General features: G+C 36.5%; 1 protein-coding gene across 1 annotated transcript in view; it reads left to right on the top strand.

Annotated features, from left to right (window-relative positions):
- LOC134856731 (sialate:O-sulfotransferase 1-like) overlaps window positions 1-22,093 on the top strand; it is a 29,911-nt gene extending 7,818 nt beyond the window's left edge. The window contains exons 2-3 of the mRNA XM_063873003.1: window positions 20,428-20,932; window positions 21,501-22,093. Coding sequence (XP_063729073.1) covers window positions 20,428-20,932; window positions 21,501-22,033 — 1,038 coding nt within the window. The 3' untranslated portion in view covers window positions 22,034-22,093. The remainder of the gene's footprint in view (window positions 1-20,427; window positions 20,933-21,500) is intronic.

Below are 22,093 nucleotides of genomic sequence, written 5' to 3' on the forward strand. Positions count from 1 at the left end.
TTATCTGAAGTATTGAGGGTGAAAACGTATGGTGTTTTAATGAAGAAATTTTCAGTTAGTTGTGGGTTAGCAAATTTATTGTCGTTCAGAAAGTTGTCTTCGTTTGGTCAAATGATGTGATGGTCGTAGTGATCGATGGAATATTCATTAGCTTTAGGTGCGGTGAATCTGAGAAATGATTGGTTATATTCGATTTGTGTGATTTGTCTCGGAGTGAATGATGTTGTTAAAATGTAGAGTTGAGTGCTGCAATAATCGTTATCATATGGGGTGTTATATAGTGGTGGTGATAGTGGATTAGTACAGTGATAGAATGATGTCCATGAAAGTGTTGGGTATAATACATGCTCATCAACATATTTAGGGTGTTCGTCATTAGGGTCTGAATGAAATTAGGTATATCGGGGAAAAAGGGTAAACATACTTGAAGGAATTCTTTAGTGTTTGTGTGGAGTGGGTGATTGACAAATGTTCGGGCTGTTCCTGGGTGAGAGGGAAATGGAGTATTGGGGAATTTTTCTTTGAAGGTTCGATAGGCTCGATTTGTACTAGATGAGGATGGACTTGACAAAGAAATTGGGTGTGGTGAAGGAGTGTAATTTAAAGAAAGAGTTGGAGTTATGGATTGATGATATTTTGGATTGTGAGAGTTGGTGAATGGTTAGTGTTTGAGGGTGCTGTAATTGTTGCTGAAATGTAAAAAAATTGTCAAGTTTATGAGATATTTGTGTATTTACAGAGCTGTTGTTGTCGGAAGGTTCACTGGTCAAGGAGGAAAATGTGTATGTTACATTTGAAATAGAAGAGGGAGTTGAAAGAGTTTCAGTTCTTATTTGGGAGTGAAGGGGTTTAAAAGGGGGTTGGGAAAAAGAAGATGGGCTGGGTTCGGAATTGTCAAATTTGTCAGGGGTCTCGAGATTTGAGTTATTAAAATGGGAAATAGTTTTATATACAGTGGTGTTTAAATTAGTATCTGAATCCATGCCGGATGAAGTGCTATCATGAGGTGATTCAGGTGCGGGGAAAGCAAAAAATGGTATGACGGGGAGGTTGCTTTGAAGGTTGGTTGGGTAGGAAATTGAGCGATTGAGTGATCCAACTTGGCGGCTTACCGTAGGCTAAAAAGATGGTTGTTCTGAGAACGAAACTTGGTGGTGTGTAGTTGTTCTACAATTTGCTCGTATGTGTCTTCTATATTAGATTGTTGGGTTATTAGGTGTTGAATTGTGCTTTGTGGGTAATTAGGTCTTGAAGACATGAGGCCTGTCAGGGCTATGTTTCTGAAATTTCGTAGTACTAATGATAAAGGATGGTTATGGTTCAGGCTTTGTAATTGTGGTGCCGTAGGCGTTGTTGTCGTATTGTTTTGTGAATCGTTATTTGTATTCGGTGTTGTATTCTTTTTTTTGATGTTCTAAAAATATTTTGTTTTTTGGTGCAGAGAAAATTCCGAAAAATCCCGCGAAAAGTATGCGTGCTAGGCTTGCTTGTTTGTTTACTTGCGTAGGTATTGCGCATGTAATGTAGATTTCTTTTAGTACAGAGAAAAGAAATCCAAGAAAGTTAAACATTGCGTATAATATAGTCAATTTTTCTAAGATATAGTAGGGCCATCCTGGAAAGGCAAAAAATTTGTTTTTCAAATTGACAAAACTAAAAATATTAACTGGTGATGTATCTTGTGGTCTGTAGTTTTTGCCCTTTAAAAAATGTAATTTTTCATATCTTTTTAAAATATCCGCTGTAGTCTTGTGCGTAGATGTCGGAAAAGCCTGCTGTTTCAGCAAGTTTGCGTAAGTTTTGATCTATGGATTACCGTTGTATTGTGTCCATTTTTGTGATTAAATCTTGAAATTGTTGTGTACGGATGTGATGTTGAATGTCGCATTTAGAGTATATGCCGATCGATTGTAAATCGATATTTGGATTTCGGGCAATAGTTCTAATGCTTTCTGGTGAAAACTTTTTTAATGGTAGCATGAGTGTAGGGTATGGTGTGAGAAGGTAGTTTTTATCTTCGTCAGGAATCAATTGTATTACACTGTGGCTGTTTTCTGATCCACATGGTAGTGCTGTATAGTTTTATAGAATATTGGGACTCTTTTGTAACAACTTTTATATTCAAAAACATATAAGGGTGATAATTTTTTGGTACAAGTGTGAAACCATAGTATGTTTCCTTCGTAGTCAATGAAAATTGATCTGTTTCCTGATGATAAATATCCTGCATAAGGGATTTTTAGTACTGCTAGTGCAAGTGATTCTTTCAAGTTCGCATAATTGATGTAGTGTTTCAAGTTCTGAAAAAGCTTTTTCTTGAAAAGTCTACGTATTGTATAGTCTAGTTTCATGTCTAGGTGTAAGTCATAATGAATTGCGTCAAAATAAGTGTTGTTCATAAGTGATAGTTCTTGTAAACGTGAACTGTCTTTGTCTTGTGGTTTTAATTTTCCACCGGTGTTTCCTGTGTTTTTAGAAGGTTTACTGGGATTATGATTTTTCGCCGTTGGTTGTATGATATGTTGCTTGTGGATTTGTGATTAATTTTCCTGTATTCATGTCGAAACCTTGTTCGTATTCGACAAGAATGTCTGAATATCATGTTTTATGAAGTGGTTTGTTGTATTAACATGCAATTTCTGTTTCTGGGTAAATCTGGAAACGTGTCAGTTTGTTTTCTATATTCGGAATGTGGTTCTAAATTTATAATTACTGTGTCTAATTTTTTCAGGGCTTACGTCTTCATAAGGGATTGATTCAATAAAAAAATTTTCATGAAATTTTATCATTCTAGCGTGTGTTTTTGCTGCTTGAAATGTGGTACATGTGTTTTTAGGAAACCAAAAAATAGTTGCTTGTGTTCGTGTAGTATGATCGCAGTGTCCTTGATCATTATTGCAAGGAAGTCTGATTCCTTGATAAATTATGGTGTCATCTTTCAAATCTCGTGTTAATTGTACTTTTTCAAATTGTGTTTTCTAATCAAAAAACATTATTTCTTGGTATCCTTTATTTTAAGTGTCTGCTTTACAACTTGAGGGAATGTTTATTCTGATGTATGGTATCCAACTTTTATCGTGGAGATCGTAAGTAAATCTTCCATGTGGGCCTTGGAATGGAAATTTATCGTCTAGTTTTATATGACCTTCGTATTTTTCAAGTCAGCTTGATGTGCAGAGTCTAGAAAAACCTAAAAGTTTGCCAATTTTCTATTTGTGCCTTTGTTTGATGTAATTTTCAATCAGCGAAGTTCGTTTTTACAACCGTCAGGGCTGAGATGTAAAAGTATTTCATACTAACTTGATAGAAAATTTCTTGATCTAGTCTCTTTTTGTTTCCGTTTGAGATTTGAGAACAATGTACTTTCTTTTCGAAAAATGTCGCTGTGAACTTATTTTCTGTTAGTATTGTAGCTCGTGCTTTTGAATAAAGTGTAGCTATTATGTTTGTTGTTTCTATAGCTTGTGGTTCGGATTCACATTCCGTGACTTCATTTATTGCATATTTATGAAATGTTTTTGTTCATTTTCTTCACAGTCATAGTGTGTGACTAGTAAAACCTGGGGTCCTGTTTGGGGGAAGGATTGTTGTGATTTGGTTCTGACAAATTAAAAAAAGAGAAGGGTCTGAAAAAATAGTACTTTCAAATAATACATGTGTATGATAGTCCTGAATATGGATTATAAAAAGTTACATATCCAATTGTCTTTTTAGTTTACCTATCGGAAGTGTTGTCAAAAAAAGATGATGATTCGGAAAGGTTTTTTGGCTGAATTTGAACTAGTTTTGTTCAAGTGCTTTTCAGCATGAATTTTGATAAAATATACGGGTGTTTGAAAGAATTTTCGAGAGGTGAAAATATTAATTAATATCAAAGTGATTTGTGAAATTCAAATTTCTTTAATTTTTTTGATTCTGGAATGAATGTTTTGTAATCTTTTTGTAGCTGATTTCAAAGTCGCGATGATTGTCTATGCTCAGATTTTTTTTTGATCTTGTGGTAGAATTTGTTCTTCTAATTTTCTATTTTTTATTTCTGTTTGAGGTATTTTTTCGTTCTCTAATTTTTGAGATGTGTGTTTGTTGAGTTCCTTTCAACTTTTTTGTTCTAATGGATTTTAGATAAAATTCATATCAGTGCTTCGATAATTTTGTTTCGGTTGTATTGATTTAAGAAACTAGAGATTAAACTATTTTTTCCTGCTCTTTCAGGGAAGAAGAATTATAGTTTAAAGGTGTTGCGTCAACTGTAAGTGGGTATACTCTAAGATAATCTTTGTGAATAGAGATTGTGCTAATTGCTTGGCTTGATATATCTGTTGGTTTATTAATAAACGATTCATGAGACCATTCAGGGTCCCAAATATAATCTGTTTGTTCTGCTAATATGGTTTCGTCATCTCTATTTTGTGGTCTAAAATTTTTTTTTGCTGGTGCTATAAGATCAATATTATGGAGAAGCTAATCGATTATGAACCATGGTGAGATTTTTTGTAAATCGTGTTTAACATGTTGTGTTATTACATTACTAGTTAGATTTTCACGTATTGTATTTAAAAATTTAGAAAATATATTTATTACTTGTCGTACGTTTGTATGTCGGGATGTTTGAGTTAGTGAATCGCCTTGAGGTTCTTTCAACTCTAATTTAGATAAATGGCTATAGATAAGTGAAAATAAATTGTTTGTGAATATTGATTTTGCTCTTTGTGAGTTTTGACATTGTATATTTTTTATGTACTCTGTAAAAACTTTTGAGAAATCAAAATCTACGTCATCAGTTTGAATGAGATATTTGTCATAAAATTTGTTTGGTGAACTGATTTCGATTGTGTAGATTCCATATTGTGATGTGAGACTACATATACCTTTGAGATAGGGGTCAAGAAGTTGTCTTTTTATTTTTACATCGGGAAATTTTTTTGTGCGCGGACTTTCTCCTTTCTCGAATAAATTTGCAATTAAGTTTTGACAAAATTCCATCTGTCCTCGAGCTTCAAGGAATAAGGATATTAAAAATGGAAGTACTGAACTTTCTGGGTTTTCTTTATTTCGAATCATTTTTGTGTTTTTTTACTGTTCGCGTGTAGTTTTCAGTTTGGTTGATTCCAATTGTATAGACTTATTGGTTTAATTGTGTATGACTTTTTTATTCTACGTTTTTCCTTTGATTGATGCTGGTGACCTGGTATCTGAGTCAGAAAAGTATAATTGATTGTGAATTTGATGATTTTTTTATTGAGTTTTTTAAAATGTTGAGTTCTTGTATTGCGCTTGTTTCTAATTCTGAGACTGCGTTTTTTCATTTTGAAAATCGTTTTCGAATAATTTGTTTTTGTTTGCTTATAAGTTTCTTCCTTAGTTTTTGTCTTTTTGTTCTTATGTATCCTATTGTTTGTCTGTATGGTGTGATTATGAGGTCGTATCTTTCGTCGTTAATTATACAGTTGTGTAATATAAGTGTTTGTTTATTTCCTAAATTGCCTCTTGACATAAGGTTTAGGATGATGGATGCAATATTGTGGTTAGTGTTTTCTAATGTCTTAAACTGTTAGTTCCTACAATTTTTTGTGGTTAGCTAAACTTGGGGTGTAAATTGTCGGGTTAGAGAGAAAAGCATATATCGATTCGTTAGAGTGATTTTTACTTTCTCATGAATAATTCTAAGTTAAGATAGACTTACCTAATCTTACTTAGGGGTTGTGATTTGTGATCAAGGGTTGGAGAATAGTGAATCGATCCACAAGGTTCAGGTATAATTAGAACGCAAGTAGTTCGTTAGATACTATTTTATGACCTACTAAATTTAAGTGTTGTTAGCCTGGGTCGTTTAAGAGGAAGGGGATCAAATGAAGGATGAGTAACCGAAGTTCTTCACTGTTTATCCTATTTAGAATGTTTAGTTCTTTGAAAAAATTCTTTTAATTCTGAGTCTTTAATAAGGGTTGCGCAGTGAATTGACGTTTGAGGTCGTTAGACACTAATTATTTTGGGAGAGGAGAACAAAATTGTTCCATTTGATCCAAGGATAAGCCTTGATGATCAGAAATTTAGATTTAGTTTAACTTAATTTAAAGATCCAGTGGAAGCCTTGATGATCTGTTATTTTAAATGAAATTAATTTAAGTGAAAACAAGGATAAGCCTTGATGATTTTTCGATAAAAGGTTAAGTTAAAAAAGGTTTAAGATTTAGTTTTGATGTTTATTAGTTTTTGAGGTTTGCTGTTATGTTTTAGGCGATGAAGCTGGGATGAAAGAATGATTTTTTATACGAACGATTTATCCATTATACTAACTAATTTTGTATTTTTGTATTGAATAAATATTTTTTCCGAGATGTTTTTAATTTACTAAAGATTTTTGGAGGAGAACGACTAGAATTGTTTTTTTTATTGGTCGTTATTGTATAAATATTAGGTTTAGCGCCATGAAACGTTGTTGAAGATTTTTCTTCAAAATTTTATGTCAGTAAATGAAAACGTAAATTTACTGCTGGAAGTATTCTAAATTTAAAAGTTTGATCTGGTTTTTGTCGTACAATCTTGAAATCGATTGGTAGATTTCTTCTTAATCGTATGTCGTCTTTTGTTCGAGGTCTTATTCCCATGCCGGCTAGTTCTCGTATTTTTCGGAAAATCGGCTCTGATCTATTGAGTCGTAGAGACATTTCTACTAAGTTTTTGTCTTGTAAAATTTTTAAGTTGTTGTATTTCTCTAATTCTAATCTTATGTTCTGGTTAAAATGTTTCTAATCTAAGTTGGTTAAGGTCTTGTTCGAGACTTTTGATCGCACCAGATGAGCTACGTTCTATTTGATAATACTCATAGAGTACTTTCAGATAAGATACACCGTCCGCTCGTCACGCTATCTTATTTTCGGCCGGATAGATTCGTGCAACTTCTTAGTGTAATACCAATCTTAATCTTACTCTTATATCTCCTAGTCATTCAATAGATCTAGTGTATACTGGCTTATACGAGTCGGTCTCTTCGGAGAAGGCAACTATGTTCTAAGTTAAATTCAATACTCTCTGGTTCTGAAACTACAAGTAGTTTCAGCACTTACAAATAAGTGGGTTGTTAGTTTGATGGAGTATGATTGGTTAGTATTCAATATTTTATAGAGATAAAATATCAGAATAATATCCAATAAGAAAATCTAGCTTAGATCTGGTTCCAATATGCTGGAGTTTTTATTTTTAGCTGACTGACAAAATTAAATTCTTTTATCGTAGCTTAGTTTAAAAATTAGTTTCAAATATAAAAAAAAGATATATAATTTTCTGGTTCAATTGGAACTCAGAACTTTAGCAATTTAAATGCAAACACACTTTAAAAAATCCACATGATCTAGAGTTTTCATTCCTTAACTGAACAAGTTGAATTTATTTATGATAGTTTAAGTTTCAAATCACTAACTAGACCAGAGTTGCCATTGTTTTTTGAAAACTTGAGTAGATAACATGAAAAAATATGAGTAACTAAAAAGTTTCAGTCCACTAGCATATTTTATTTGGCAGATGTTAATTAGCATAGATCGGCGATATGTTTTAATATGAAACATAAGTCTTAACTTATAACGGCTGACATATGTGCGAATTGACACATTTTCTAAAGAGTGGTCTTCTTCCGGCAGAAACGGATCCAATTTTTTTTTAGAAAATTGGGTGCGGCTTTTCAAAATTTTGCTCTGTTTGAGGTCGACAAAATTGATTTTACGAGCTCTCTTACTAAAAATATACTGACCAAAACTTCTGTGATGTAGGTTAAATAAGTCAAGTAAAAAAAAGCTTCTTAGGCACTTTCTGGAAGGTTTTGACCAATAAACTGTATTTTTTTGACGCGCACTCCTCTCCTAAAATAAGTAATTTTTTAGCGCCGATTGCGTGTTTATTTTAAAATTTCAGGTGGGTCAGCAATAAATAGGATCTCCCTAAAAACCGAAGGGTCGATGCTTCTTCTGGGTAGCCATAGTCAAATTCATGAAGAAGAGGACGGTGGCGTCCTTCCCTCTAAATCTACTACTGAATCAGCTGTACTTGGCAAAAAATGAATTAGTTGTAAAACTCAGAAATGATTACGGACTAACTCAAAATTTTATTGGTAAAAAACTGAACTTCATATTACTGAAATTATCTAGATTCTGTCCTTTTGGCCAACTTAACCGACTCAGACGAAATGCTTCATGACATATTCACTGTTTTTTTTGCCATTTACTTTGACCTATATCTGAGTTCTTTTTGAGATAAAAATCAGATCCCTGCTAATTATTTAATCCTGCAAATAAATACTTTCCTGCAATATTTAATCAAAAAACTGATTCAGGCGAGTACGGGTTGAGTTTTGAGCCAAAATGGTATATATTGTTTATGTGTGTCTGTTTATAAACTAGAGAAATAAATAAATTGATTTTTCAGTAAATCTTTATTTATGTTTAAATTTGAGCCGAACTTTTGCACCATACAAATAAACTGTGTTAAGTTTTGATTTTTTTATTGGTTGGTTTAAGCAAAAATAATCTGGGAAAACTGTATAGTTTTGTTTGGATTGGTAATCCTTTTTACACCGAAGACTTTAGTCAAGGTGTTATGGTATCGTGTAACGGGGTTTTTTTTTAAATGTTGTCTGTTGTCAAGTGTCGACAAATAACGTCCACAGTTATCAATTATCATGTGGGCTGGACTATATCGCGCTATGTCACGTGATTGCGTTTGTTTGTTTCTTTATTTGTTCATCTTTATTTATTTAATTATCTGTTCTTCTATTTATTTAATTATGTTTAGTTTGCTTATATTTATTTATAATTTATGTATGTACATATTTATTTTTGTTTATTTTTATCACGTGTTTTGTTTATTTATTTAATTATTCTTTCTTTCATTTAGTTTTGCTTTTATTATTTCTGCGTGTGTATTTATTTAATTTATTTATTTTCATTTATTTATATTATGGGTCTGTTTGTTTGGTTATTTGTTCATATATATTTTTTCATGTCTATTTAATTATTTGTACATTTCACTTTTGCTTTTATTTATTTATTTATTTATTTATTTATTTATGTATTTATTTATGTATTTATTTATTTATTTATGTATTGATTTATTTTTTTATTGCTTATTTATTGATCAGGTGTGTTTTGTTTATTTGTTGATATTTATTTCTATATTTATTTAATTATTCTTTCTTTCATTTAGTTTTGCTTTTATTATTTATGTATGTGTATTTATTTCATTTATTTATTTTCATTTATTCATATTATGGGTCTGTTTGTTTGGTTATTTGTTCATATATATTTTTTCATGTCTATTTAATTATTTGTACATTTCACTTTTGCTTTTATTTATTTAAGTCAATATAGCAATATTTTAGCGTATACATGTGTTAGTACCATTTTTAGTTCTCGAACTGTTATTTTATGATCTATGTCAATATATCAAAATTTTAGTGTATACATGTGTTATTACGATTTTTAGTTCTCGAACTGTTATTTCATGATCTTTGTCAATATATCAAAATTTTATTGTATACATGTGTTAGTACCATTTTTAGTTCTCGAACTGTTATTCCATGATCTTTGTCAATATAGCAAAATTTTGGTGTATACATGTGTTAGTACGATTTTTAGCTCTAGAACTGTTATTCCATGATCTTTGTCAATATAGCAAAAATTTGACGTATAGATGTGTTAGTACGATTTTTAGCTCTCGAACTGTTATTTCATGATCTTTGCCAATATAGCAAAATTTTGGTGTATACATGTGTTCGTACGATTTTTAGCTCACGAACTGTTATTTCAGGCTCTTTGTCAATATAGTAAAATTTTGGTGTATACATGTGTTAGTACGATTTTCAGTTCTAGAAGTGTTATTTTATGATCTTCGTTGATATATCAAAAATTTAACCTATACATGTGTTAGTACGATTTTTAGTTCTAGAACTGTTATTTCAGGCTCTTTCTCGATATAGCAAAATTTTGGTGTATACATGTATTAGTACGATTTTTTGTTCTAGAACTGTTATTCTTCAATTATTAGTTGTTCAAGTTGTTTGGTTTTTGCTTCAGTTTCTATGCCTTCGGTGTATTGCGCGTAGCGCCTATGTTTTAATATGGGATGAAAATTTTGTTCGATTTTTTTTTCAAAAAACTGGAAATTGTAAAAAAAAAAGTGAGCATGTCCGTTTCATGTTTAATAGATTTCGAAAAGCCTTGAATACTTTTGATTCTCAAACACTTTCACAAAAAATGGGGGCCCACAACATTTGTGGTCTATTTTAACATATTTACAAAGATATTTGTCAAAAAGATATCAAAATGTCGAAATGGAAAACGTCTATGTCTAAGTAACAAAAAGAAAAAATAGATTTCAAGGTTTCAATGTTTTGTTGCATCTGATTTTTCTGCTATGCAGAAACAATTTTTTTAGTGAAACTATACAGAGCAAAGTGTAATAAAAACCGACCGACCAGTCTGGTGAAATATTGTGCAGAAGTTAAATTATGACTTAACTAAGGAGAAAATTGATGCTGTTCAAGCCAAAAAGTTAAGAATCTAATTGTGGTACTGTGTCTAAATTAACGCCAACAAAATGGGTAATTTTTAATGAAGAAATGCAAATGTTTTTCATGCAGAAATAATTTCATTTACATGGAAGTTTACACAGGTATACATTACAAATTTCTCATGAAAAGATTACGTATTTCAAGTGAAAATTAAATCAGTAAGTTTATGTTAACCTAAAATCTTAACTGAAATACATCATTTTAGCATGAGACCCAATTTTCAAAGGGTTTTTTTGAGCGCAATTTTCAGGAAACTGCTCCACTCAGCATGGCAAGAATATTCTTGAACACTAAACTTTCTGAATCTCGAATTTTCTACAAAACTGTTCTGGAATTTTCAAGTCACCGTTACAGACAAAAGCAATTCGATAGAACTTCATGGCTAAAAAATATCTGCCCATTTTTGCCTGAAGCATTTGGTGACATTTTTTGTTTCTGGGACGAGCTAAAACAAAACGACGAAGTTCTTTTTTGTCGTAAATTAACCAAAAGCTAACTTGAGACCTTTATAATTGCTGTTCGATTGAGATAAGGAAACTAAACTTGATTTGAAGTGTTTGCGCTTGAAACTTTTCTTGGCAGCTTTTTTATTACATCAAATCATGCTTCAGAATAAAAAAAAAAATTTCACATTTTTATCGCCTGTACATTACTAACTAAACTAAGTTTCAACTACTTCAAGCCGATTTGAATTTTCATTTGAATTTTCAATTTCCAAGTTGAGTTTGTTTGAATTTTCATTGCTTGATAGTCTCGCTCTGAAATAATTTTGTTTTGGGGAATAAATTCATGTTACAAAATAATTTGAATTTTGTAAGGTTTCCTTGGGTGAAGAGTTTCTCAAGGAAAAACTTGTTTATTTTTGCAAGCTTCTTTGCGCTCTGAATTATCTAAAAAAATTAACCGCAGAGCCTGCTTAAAAAACACGTTTTTTGAGCCTTTTCAAGATTTGTGATAATCTTGCTTAGAAAAGCTTATCTTGTGGCCAAACAATTCAGGTCTGAAGATTTTAAAATTATTTTAAAGTTTCATTGCTTAAGAAATTTTGCAAACGAGGTTCTGACTTTGCAACGTTTTTCAAAGTTAGCCCTTCTCGAGAAAATCTTATAGGCGCTCTTATATAGTGTTTTTTGTTGGTTATTTTGTGGCAGAAAACCTCTTTTTAGATTATTTTGTTGCAAAAGTCTGCCTGCTAGTTAGATGTCTTAGAAACAAATATTTCAACAAAAAAATTTCAATGCACTTCTATCATGCATCTGCGAAACCTACCTACTTAACTTCCCCACCCCATTTGTACTTTAGCGTAACGTAGCCGTCGCATAGGTCTCTTGAGTGTATGGTATTCATTCTAGGAGCTAGTTCTCTAGATCACGCGCTCCGTACACTATCCGCGCCGTCTCAAAAGCGCGTGAAAGAGACTTGTTTCACAAAGCCCGGTTTAAGCTTTGACTTTAACGCCAGGTAAAAGTATTTGTGGATTTACTTGAGTGAAAATACAGTTTTTTCTGAGAGTCGTTTATTTCTGAAATTATTAAGCATGGAAGTTAAGTTTCAGAACAAAATTAAGAAGTTGTTTGAGAAACGTAGCAAACTCGAAAACGAACTTTATAAATGCCATGAAATAATTTTAGAATACATAGAGAGTCAGAGTTGTTGCTCAAAAATTGAAACCTATATTGAAAAATGTAGGAACTATATAGAACAAGCGGTCGAGATAAACAATGAGTTGATTGATATGGCTGCAAAAAGTGCCAATCCCGACGAATTGATACCGGCACAGGATATGTGGCTTCATAAGTTGACTCAAAGCAACGATAAAGTTTTACAGGAAGCTATCACATATAAAACAAGTTTTGAGGCAGTAACAGAGCCGGACAACATAGATAGCAGCTCAAAAGTTTCTCATCATTCTGAGCAAAATGTGCGCGTCAATCTCCACAATTATATAAAAAACGGTTTTTAAACACTTTAATTAATGAGTATTTTCTCGGCAAAATAACTCCGGAAGTTTGAAAATATAACGATAATTTATATTTTTTAACAAGCTTTATCATCGGTAACATCGGCCACAATAAATTGCATAACTCAAAGCAAGCTGCAAAAATGGCCAGTATTTGTCCTTGAGACAAATTGCTCTTTTTAAAGGTCAGCCTTAATCAAGGCTGAACCAAATTAGAGCGAAAAGACGGTTAAAATAGGTTTTGGGGGGATCGAACCTGGTTACGGAGCATCCCATCAAGTTCGGTGCATATTCGAGTTATAGAAAGGAAATGACCTAGTCGGGATTCGAACCGGCGCCGAACCCGCCGGGACGCACCCTGTATACGCTTGGCTATTGTCCCTATATGCATTTACATTTTGGTTCAACTTTATATGCATTTATACTCTCGCACATTTACATTTTCGCTGCAACATCCTCCACCCCTAAAGAAGGAAGAACGGGAGCGAGCTTTACGGTCGGGCGGGTCAGTTCGCTCGTAACGGTCTTTATGTCGGCGGATCTCGCGCATCCGTCCTTGCCATAGTGCAGTCTTAGGATACGTGCGAGTGGATAATGTCCACGTGGAGTGTCAGGCTCTATGACGCAAACCAAGTCGCCGGCTTTCAACTTAACGTCTGACTGGTTGTGCCACTTTGCCCTCCTATTGAGGGAAGGAACGTATTCCCGCATCCACCGTGTCCATATTGCGTTAGCGTATGATTGCGCTCTGGCGAACCGCTTCTTGTGGTCGAAGTTTTCTTCGAAACTTAGCGACGGAAAACTCGCTGCGTGTTGACCAAGGATAAAATGATTCGGGGTCAACGCCTCTAAATCTAGCGGATCGGAACTAATGGCTGTTATCGGTCTAGCGTTGAGTGATTGCTCAACAAGGCACAGCGTGGTTCTTAGAATCTCCTCAGTTACTCTTCTGTTGCCTAAGATGTCATACAAAACGCGCTTGACACTCCGAACTAATCGCTCCCAGGAGCCACCATGGTGCGGTGCGCTGGGTGGATTGAATTTCCACTTGATCCCTTTCTGAACAAAAACAGCGCGTGCGAGCTTGTTCCAACTCTCAACGCAAGCTAAGAGCTCTTTCTGAGCGCCAACAAAGTTCGTGCCGTTGTCGGACATGACGGTAGTCGGAGTACCGCGACGTGCAATAAACCTTTCCACGCCCATCACACAAGAGCTTGTGTCGAGCGAGGGGACCACTTCAATGTGCACCGCTCTAGTGGTGAGACAGGTGAACAAAAAACCCCACCTCTTTTCCGTACTTCTCCGGATTGGAACTAGGAACGGCCCAAAGTAGTCGATACCTGTGTTAGAGAAAGGAGGTTGCTTGTAACCCAGCCTTTCAATGGGCAGATCAGCCATCATATGAGTTACGGTTTGCGCTTTGCGTTTTCGGCACACAACGCAAGTATTTTCAATGTTTCGCAGCAACCATCGCAAATTTAACACAACGTACTTCAAATTAACCACCGCACGCATGTAATCCAACCCTTGATGGAAATTCCTAACATGCAAGTGTTGAACTAATAATCGAACAACCGCGTGACGTGCATCAAGTATAATCGGATGCTTGCTATCGAAATCGGAGTTCACCAAGCGGCTGATGCGCCCAGTCGAGCGAAGGATGCCAGCTGGTCCAATGAACGGCGAATACTTGGCGATCCGACTATTCCTCGTGATAACTTTACCGGATCTTATTAGTTTTAGCTCATTATGGAATGTTTCACTCTGGGACAGGTAAATGAGCTTCTGTTCAGCAATATCCATTTCACACGGGTCTGTATTTTCTAATATACTCGACCGGAAATGTTTATGGGATGGCAGCCATCTTAATAAAAATGCTACTGTGCGTTTGTATTTTACAATTGAATTGAATCTCTCCCATTTTCCGAAGGGAAGATTTTTTTCTGTCAAAACATCGACGACGAAATTTGACGAATTTTCCAGACAAATGTCGATATCACATGATGGTCCTTTGAGTCTTATTTTATCGAAAACCCTTGTATCGGGCTTGAATGGCCAATCAGTTGTTCTCAATATACTAGGTCCATTAACCCAGCTGCTTTCCTTGAGGGCTTCCGAAGAAATCCCTCTTGTACCGGTATCAGCTGGGTTATCACCGCTAAGTATGTGATGCCACTGATCAGTGCTGGTAGACTCCAGAATCTCACCAGTGCAATTACCAACGAAAACGGGTAGCTTACTACAAGAGTGAAGCCACTGGAGAACAGTGGTACTATCTGTACACATGAAAATATCCGTAACTTTGAAAGTGAGACCTTTCAAAATTTCTTCTTTTAAGCGGGTTGCAAGAAGAGCCGCTTGAAGCTCTAACTTTGGAATAGAAAGCGCTTTCATAGGCGCGACGCGGGCTTTGCCAAACACAAAGGCTAATTCGGTCTGATGGGAGCTAACAAGTCGCGCACGAAGGAAAGCGACGGCACAGAAAACATCCTGCGAACTATCACCGAACATGTGAAGTTCTATTCGGTCGAAAGGTTCAGTGAAATAGCTGCGAGGTATTGTCAGAGAACCTAACAAATGAAGACCTGAGTGCCACTCAAGGGATTGCTTTTTGATTTCCTCCGGCAGATCATCGTCCCATTTTTGACCACTGATTCGCCAGATATCTTTTAATAGAAGGCGAGCCTTCACGGTATACGGAGCCACTAACCCAATTGGATCAAAAAAAGAGGAAACAAAACTCAACACGGTACGCTGAGTGATTGCTTTGTCTAGTGGACGATCAACCCCTCTACTAACGACTAATGTATCTTTTACGTGGTCCCACTTAAGACCGAGAACATGCGACGACTGGTCTGGACTCGCACAAATATCTTTAACAGACGAATTGGACTCACGGTTGTCCGGATCAAGAGCGGTTGTTACGTCGGGCACGTTGCTGACAAATTTTGTTAGACGAAACCCACCTAGTTTAAGCAACGAGATTAAATCCCTACCTAATTTCAAGGCGTCATCGCTGTTTTGAAAAGAATCCAGATAATCATCCATATAAAATTTCTGGACAACAGCCGAAGCAGCTTCGGGGTACTCAAATTGATTATCCGATGCAGTCTTCTGCAAAGCAAAATTCGCACAAGTCGGCGAGTCACGAGCACCAAAAATATGACGCGTATATTGGTGAACTACCACACTTGATGTGGGGTCCTCCCGCCACAAAAAACGAAGAGAAGGTTGATCTTCTTCACGGACTCCAACCTGTAAAAACATCCCTTCAATGTCAGCTGAAACGGCGTATTTATGCTGACGGAATCTTAAAAGTACAAAAATGAGGTTTTGAAGGAGATCCGGGACAACCAACAGAGATTTGTTAAAGGAAGCGCCATGACACTTCGATGCCCCATTGAGGACTCGGCGCACCTTACCGGGTTTATTCGGGTTCAACACCGGGTGATGCGGGAGATACCACTCATGATCGGCTCGTGATTTGGGATCGTGTGCCTTAACGGTTATGACGTATCCGTTTTGTATATCTTCTCTTATTGTTTCGGCGTATTTTTCACGGAGCGACGGATCCTTATCTAGCCTCTTTTCCAAAGACTTTAATTGAGCTAAGGAGGAAAAATAGTTATTCGGTAAACTACTTTCCTTATCGTTCCAAAGCATTGGTACAATGTACCTCTCACCATCGTGAAAGGTGTCATTTTTCAAAACGGACAAAGCGCGTTTGTCGGCGGCGGAACGGGCATCTACCTGCTTGAAGGCTCCATATGACTCCAACTCATACCATGTTTTAATTTGGTCCGCAAGAGACATGTCTTCGACAACACACTTAAAGCAAGACGAGTTCGACTTAAAGGACGGCGGTAACGGACCACTTAAAACCCAACCTATCGGAAGGCGTACGGCGCACGGTGAAATAGAGTCCTCCCCCAGAAGGTACTGAACGGGTCTTATGGCATAGTAGAAATCCTGTCCAATAATTATTAATTCGATGTCCTCATACTTATAATGTATAGGTTTGATCGGAGCTAACTGCGGGTATTTTTCCTGTAATTCAGGAATACTTATGCTATCCGATCCAATGCGAATATGATCCTTAACATAAGCTCGAAAAGAAAACGAAAATTCACTTTTATTCGTTTCGGCGGAAACTTGAAAACTTACTTGATGAGTTTTCATTACGCTCGTGGAATTGAGTCCATTTATGGTGAGGTTAACGGGAGTGCCAACCAAATGGAGGCGTTTTACGAGATCGGCGGATACCCATGAGTGCGTGGAAGCACTATCGCAAAGAGCTAGGGCATTAGTAATCGTCGCATCCGAAGAGACGGCGAGTGATGCAACTGGCAGGAGGCCTTTAGTTGACTCCTGGCTATGAATATCGCCGACGGCAGCGTTAGTCGATACATGTTTAGTGTTTGCGTTACCTGACGCCGGGGAACTTTTAGTATCCTTAGGAGGAAAAATTTTCTCCGCTCCATGTAAGAGCACGTTGTGTGTGCTTTCACAATCTGGCTTGGGGCATTTTCTGGCCTTGCTACAATTACGAAAACTGTGATTGCTCTGTAAACACGCAAAGCAAAGTTTTTGTTCGGCTACATGTTTCGCTCGTTGCGTAGCGTTTTTCTCTTTGAATACGGCGCAATTCCAAAGAGCGTGTTGACCTTTACATACAGAACATGGAGGGAACTTTGGTTTTTCCTTAGTCTTATCACTCACTTTTGCATTACTAGCAAACACTTTCGTACCTACTTTTTGCTTTACTGGTTCTTCAGACTTAACCTTAGAATTAATGGTTTTTAGCCTCTCATGACCCTCCGCTTTTTCTTTAAGCCATTCGTTGAAATCTAGCAGAGTTGGTCGATGCCACTGGCGTCTTACGGTTTGCATTGACTATGCTTCCTTAAGGTTTGGCGGGAGCTTACTCACAGCCTGATTCAGTAAGTTAACACTTTTCAGGTCATCGTTAAAAGATAGAGACTTGAATACGGCAACAAGTCCAGAAATTGTAGAGGAAAAGCCGATTACATTTTCCGAGTTATGCATTTTCAGCGGCGGAAAATTACTCAATTTATCTAGATGAGCCCCTACTACAGCATGCGGCTGCCCGAATTTTCTTTGAAGAGTTTCTAATGCGTCTTTATATAGTACTCCGCTATAGCTATACTCAGCGATTGCGGGTTTTGCTTTACCCACTACGAGCGTTTTCAGATAAGTAAGCTTTTCATCGTCACTGAGTATGGCTGAATCGACCGTCGATATGAACTGCCCAAACCACTCATGCCAATTAAGCGGGTTGCCATCGAACTGGGTCAGCTTCCACTCAGGGAGATGATCTTTTCGGCTGTGCATGAGTATATTAACCAACTCTCGTGTCGAAAGTGGACGCTCGACGTCTGCACCAGGTGAATTACCGGGAGTTGGCTCTGTGTAACTCGAAGAGTTACCGTGACAATCAGGAACGAACGGTTGATTAGCATGTGAAGAAATTTCAGGTTGTGCAAAGAACAGAGTCCCTCCACTTGTATGAGGAACAAAATTATTCGTAGGAACAATCGGAGTTACTGCGGAAAAAACAGTTGTCGAAGGAACGTAGTGTTGTTGAGCTGACATTAAAGGGGCAGCAACAGCTGGTCTCCACAAATTACTATAAGGATTATAGTGGTCGCTTGAAAAGTTGTACCTACCAACGGGAACACCCATATGTTGTTGTGATGGGATTACTGGTGCTTGGTAGCCAGCTACTACTGATCCTGTAGTTTGATGACTCAAAGAAACCTGATTAATTGCTGTTGATGCAGGAACAAACGGTGCTACACCAGAAGGAACTTCTGCAGATGTTGGTGGAGCAAAATAGTTTTCAGAAGTTACCGGGACTACTGAACCTGTGTTTGGATTGCCGGATGAGTGGACGGAAAAGTTGGATTGCCGGATGTTTGGAGCACCGGATGAGTGGACAGAAAAGTTTGCTGAGGCAAATTATTAGAAACAGGTTGAATGACCTGCTGTAACCCTACTGGATTGTTAACGGAAACCTGCGATCGGACCAAATTCGACAAATTATGTTGTTGTCCGTGAATGTGGTTACTGTAATACAATCCCGGATCACTAGAAGCTGCCTGGCCATTATTCACTCCTGTAAAACTTGATGAGACCAAGTAATTTGTTGATGCAGGATAAGTTGCCTCAGGAGCTATCGAACGAACGTGCTGCTCTTGATTGGGAACTACAACAGCATCAGGCTGATTGTGGTCGACAGATTCGACCCAGTGACGCGTACGATCCTTTTCGTCTATTGTTAGTTGTGGAGAGATTCGAGTTAAACCACTTTCCTCAGCATTCTCGCTGATTTCCGACAACTCATCTTCTAACTCAAGCCCTTTCAACTCAATTTCTGCCAGTTTTTTCCTGTGTTCTTCAGCCAATTTTTCCAACTCTAAACTGCTTTGTTGTTCTAAAACATATTGTTTCATCTTGTTTTGCTGCTCTTTCAGTCTTAATGATACCTTTGCCTGCCTCTCAAGTTCCTCTTGTTGTTTCTTTAAAATCATTAAGTCGCGCTTTTTCTCAGAAAGTGTTTTCGACGGAGCGGCGGTATAACGACTAGATTTCTGAGAACCCGATTGATGATGTCGGCTGCTTCGGTGTGACACCTTAGAGCGGTTATCTGTTTTATGCGACTGGGGTTTTTCACGTGTTCCAGCGTTTCCCATTTGTAAAAATTTGCCGAAATCTATTCTACATTCTCCTGACAAATGTCGATCTGGGCTAGTGCTTCGGAAATCTCTTGTTTCCAATTTTTTTTTGTCCGAATAGTGTTTCAGCTCACGGCAAGCTCGGTCGCTGAACGAGCGTGAAGTTCGAAGGAAACTCACTCTCTGGAATAGTCTCTGGAAGTTTGTTGTCTTCGAATGAAACCGAATCGCTCGTGCCCTTTGTGGGACGCAAAAATGTGCGCGTAAATCTCCACGATTATATAAAAAACGGTTTTTAAACACTTTAATTAATGAGTATTTTCTCGGCAAAATAACTCCGGAAGTTTGAAAATATAACGATAATTTATATTTTTTAACAAGCTTTATCATCGGTAACATCGGCCACAATAAACTGCATAACTCAAAGCAAGCTGCAAAAATGGCCAGTATTTGTCCTTGAGACAAATTGCTCTTTTTAAAGGTCAGCCTTAATCAAGGCTGAACCTAATTAGAGCGAAAAGACGGTTAAAATAGGTTTTGGGGGGATCGAACCTGGTTACGGAGCATCCCATCAAGTTCGGTGCATATTCGAGTTATAGAAAGGAAATGACCTAGTCGGGATTCGAACCGGCGCCGAACCCACCGGGACGCACCCTGTATACGCTTGGCTACTGTCCCTATATGCATTCACATTTTGGTTCAACTTTATATGCATTTATACTCTCGCACATTTACATTTGCGCTGCAACAGGCAGAAAACCTCTTTTTAGATTATTTTGTTGCAAAAATCTGCCTGCTAGTTAGATGTCTTAGAAACAAATATTTCAACAAAAAAATTTCAATGCACTTCTATCATGCATCTGCGAAACCTAAAAACACCAATGGTCTCTTAGTTAACGGATGCTATTTTAAATAGAATATGTAACAACTATTTCCGGCACGAGGAATTGTACTTGGCACACGGAAAGTTTCTGGCACAAGGAAAGTAGTTTTTATTATTATTATGATTAAGTTTGCTCTCTAACAAAATTAATCGGGGCTTTATTTTAGAAAAAAAAACTATTTAATTCCCAATGATTTGAAAAAAATGCCTGATTATTTAGTTTTTCAAAGGCTTATTCGCATTTGATTAGTTAAATGGCCCCTAATTTCATGCGATGTATTATGTAATAAACCATGGGCTCTCTATATAAATTCAATTATTGTTTTAGAACACTTCGTTTCTTGGTTGTTTCTCCGGAGACATAGCCCAAATTGGCCATAACTCAGAACCACTTTGGGGTTCATCAAATGAGTCGAATCTTAACGCAAAGAGCTGCTCAGATTCCTGCAAAACATTTCAGTCATCACTTTTTGCTAATAGACAACCAAATTCTTCTTGCTACTGCGGTATTTCACTGGTCGAAAGTATCAAAAACGTGCACAAAGCCGATTCTCACCTGAAGTGCGATATTGCTGCTTTTAAAACGGAGAAGAGTTTTGATATTTGCAGACAGCAAGCTGTGTTTCTTGATCCGAAAACCAGTAAAGTGCCCCGTGTGGCTCTGGTTTCGGTTGCTGGATCAGGAAACACCTGGACGCGATATTTGGCGGAAAGTGTGACTGGAATTCTGACTGGCAGTTTATACAATGACATTAACTTGTTCCGCGGAGGCTTGAGGGGTGAAATAGAAAAGAACTGGAACAAAACAACCTTCATCAAATCGCACATATTAGGTATATTGAAACCTGTAGAAAAGTAAACGCATATTTTGTGAGTTTGGTGAGAAATTAGCGAGCACTTTTATATGCACTAAGTTCTCAAAGTTTGCACGGTTTTGCGGAATTGCGGAGCTGTTTTTTGTTGAGAGTTGTCGCATAACTGTGGTTCAGCAGAGAAAAATAACGGCGGTTTTCTATAACAAGCCTAACTGGTCGTATGTTGGAACCTTCCATCGCATCGTAGATGAAAATTTTTAATTTATTTTCCGTATTGACAAAAAAAAGTATAAGCAAATCAGCTAAATCTAAAAACATGAGCATTGAATTGAAGCATTGAAACCAAGATTTAACTAAAAATCATCAGTACAAAGTTAAATTTTTATGTGAAATTTTTAAAAATTTACTCATGGTTTTTGATTCGAAAAAAATTTGGGGCAACAAATTGAGACACCAGCAAATTACTTGAATCTAGGGCATGAGTAAACTTTAAGGAAGCAGTGAGACTGTGAAATTTTTTATAGTTTTATGAAATACAGTTTTTTTTCGCTTTCGAGAAACCCTTAAAAAACGTTTTTTTTTTCAGATGCTCCATTTTTTCCTTATATGGACAAATTTGTCTTCCTAATACGAAACCCAATAAGGAGCGCTCTCGCAGAGTTCCAACGACAACTGGCGGGAGGACATACGAGCGGCATGAGTGTGCATGAGTTCAGAAACAATAGTAAACGGTTTTTCCAAATATTCAAAAGTCATATTACATCTAGTCTCCCCCGCTTGGCACAATTCCAACCCAAACAATCGCAGCCTGTACTCACAATTTCTTATGAAGATATGACTGACAACTTGCTACCACAGCTTCTCAGAATAGCCCACTTCTTGGAAATGGATTCAGATACAATCATTTTGGACCGGGCTGTGTGCACTGAGTTGAACCAGGCTCGGATCAAAGCGAAAAGTAAAAGGGTTCAAAAAGAAGACTTGTCGCCATTAGCACTGAAAGTAATTGCTAAAAATAAAACTTTTGAACAGTTGGAAAAAATTAATAATTTTTTTATTGATAGAAAAACTCACCATATGCGATTGAAAGACTACCAAGCGTCATTCGATAACTCCTAAAACTCTTGCTGCATTCTGTGCCGTATATTATTAATATACTGAGAAATAAAAATAACAATA

This window comes from Symsagittifera roscoffensis, chromosome 1 (assembly GCF_963678635.1).
Source record: "Symsagittifera roscoffensis chromosome 1, txSymRosc1.1, whole genome shotgun sequence".
In the NCBI taxonomy this organism is placed as follows: Eukaryota; Metazoa; Xenacoelomorpha; order Acoela; family Convolutidae; genus Symsagittifera; species Symsagittifera roscoffensis.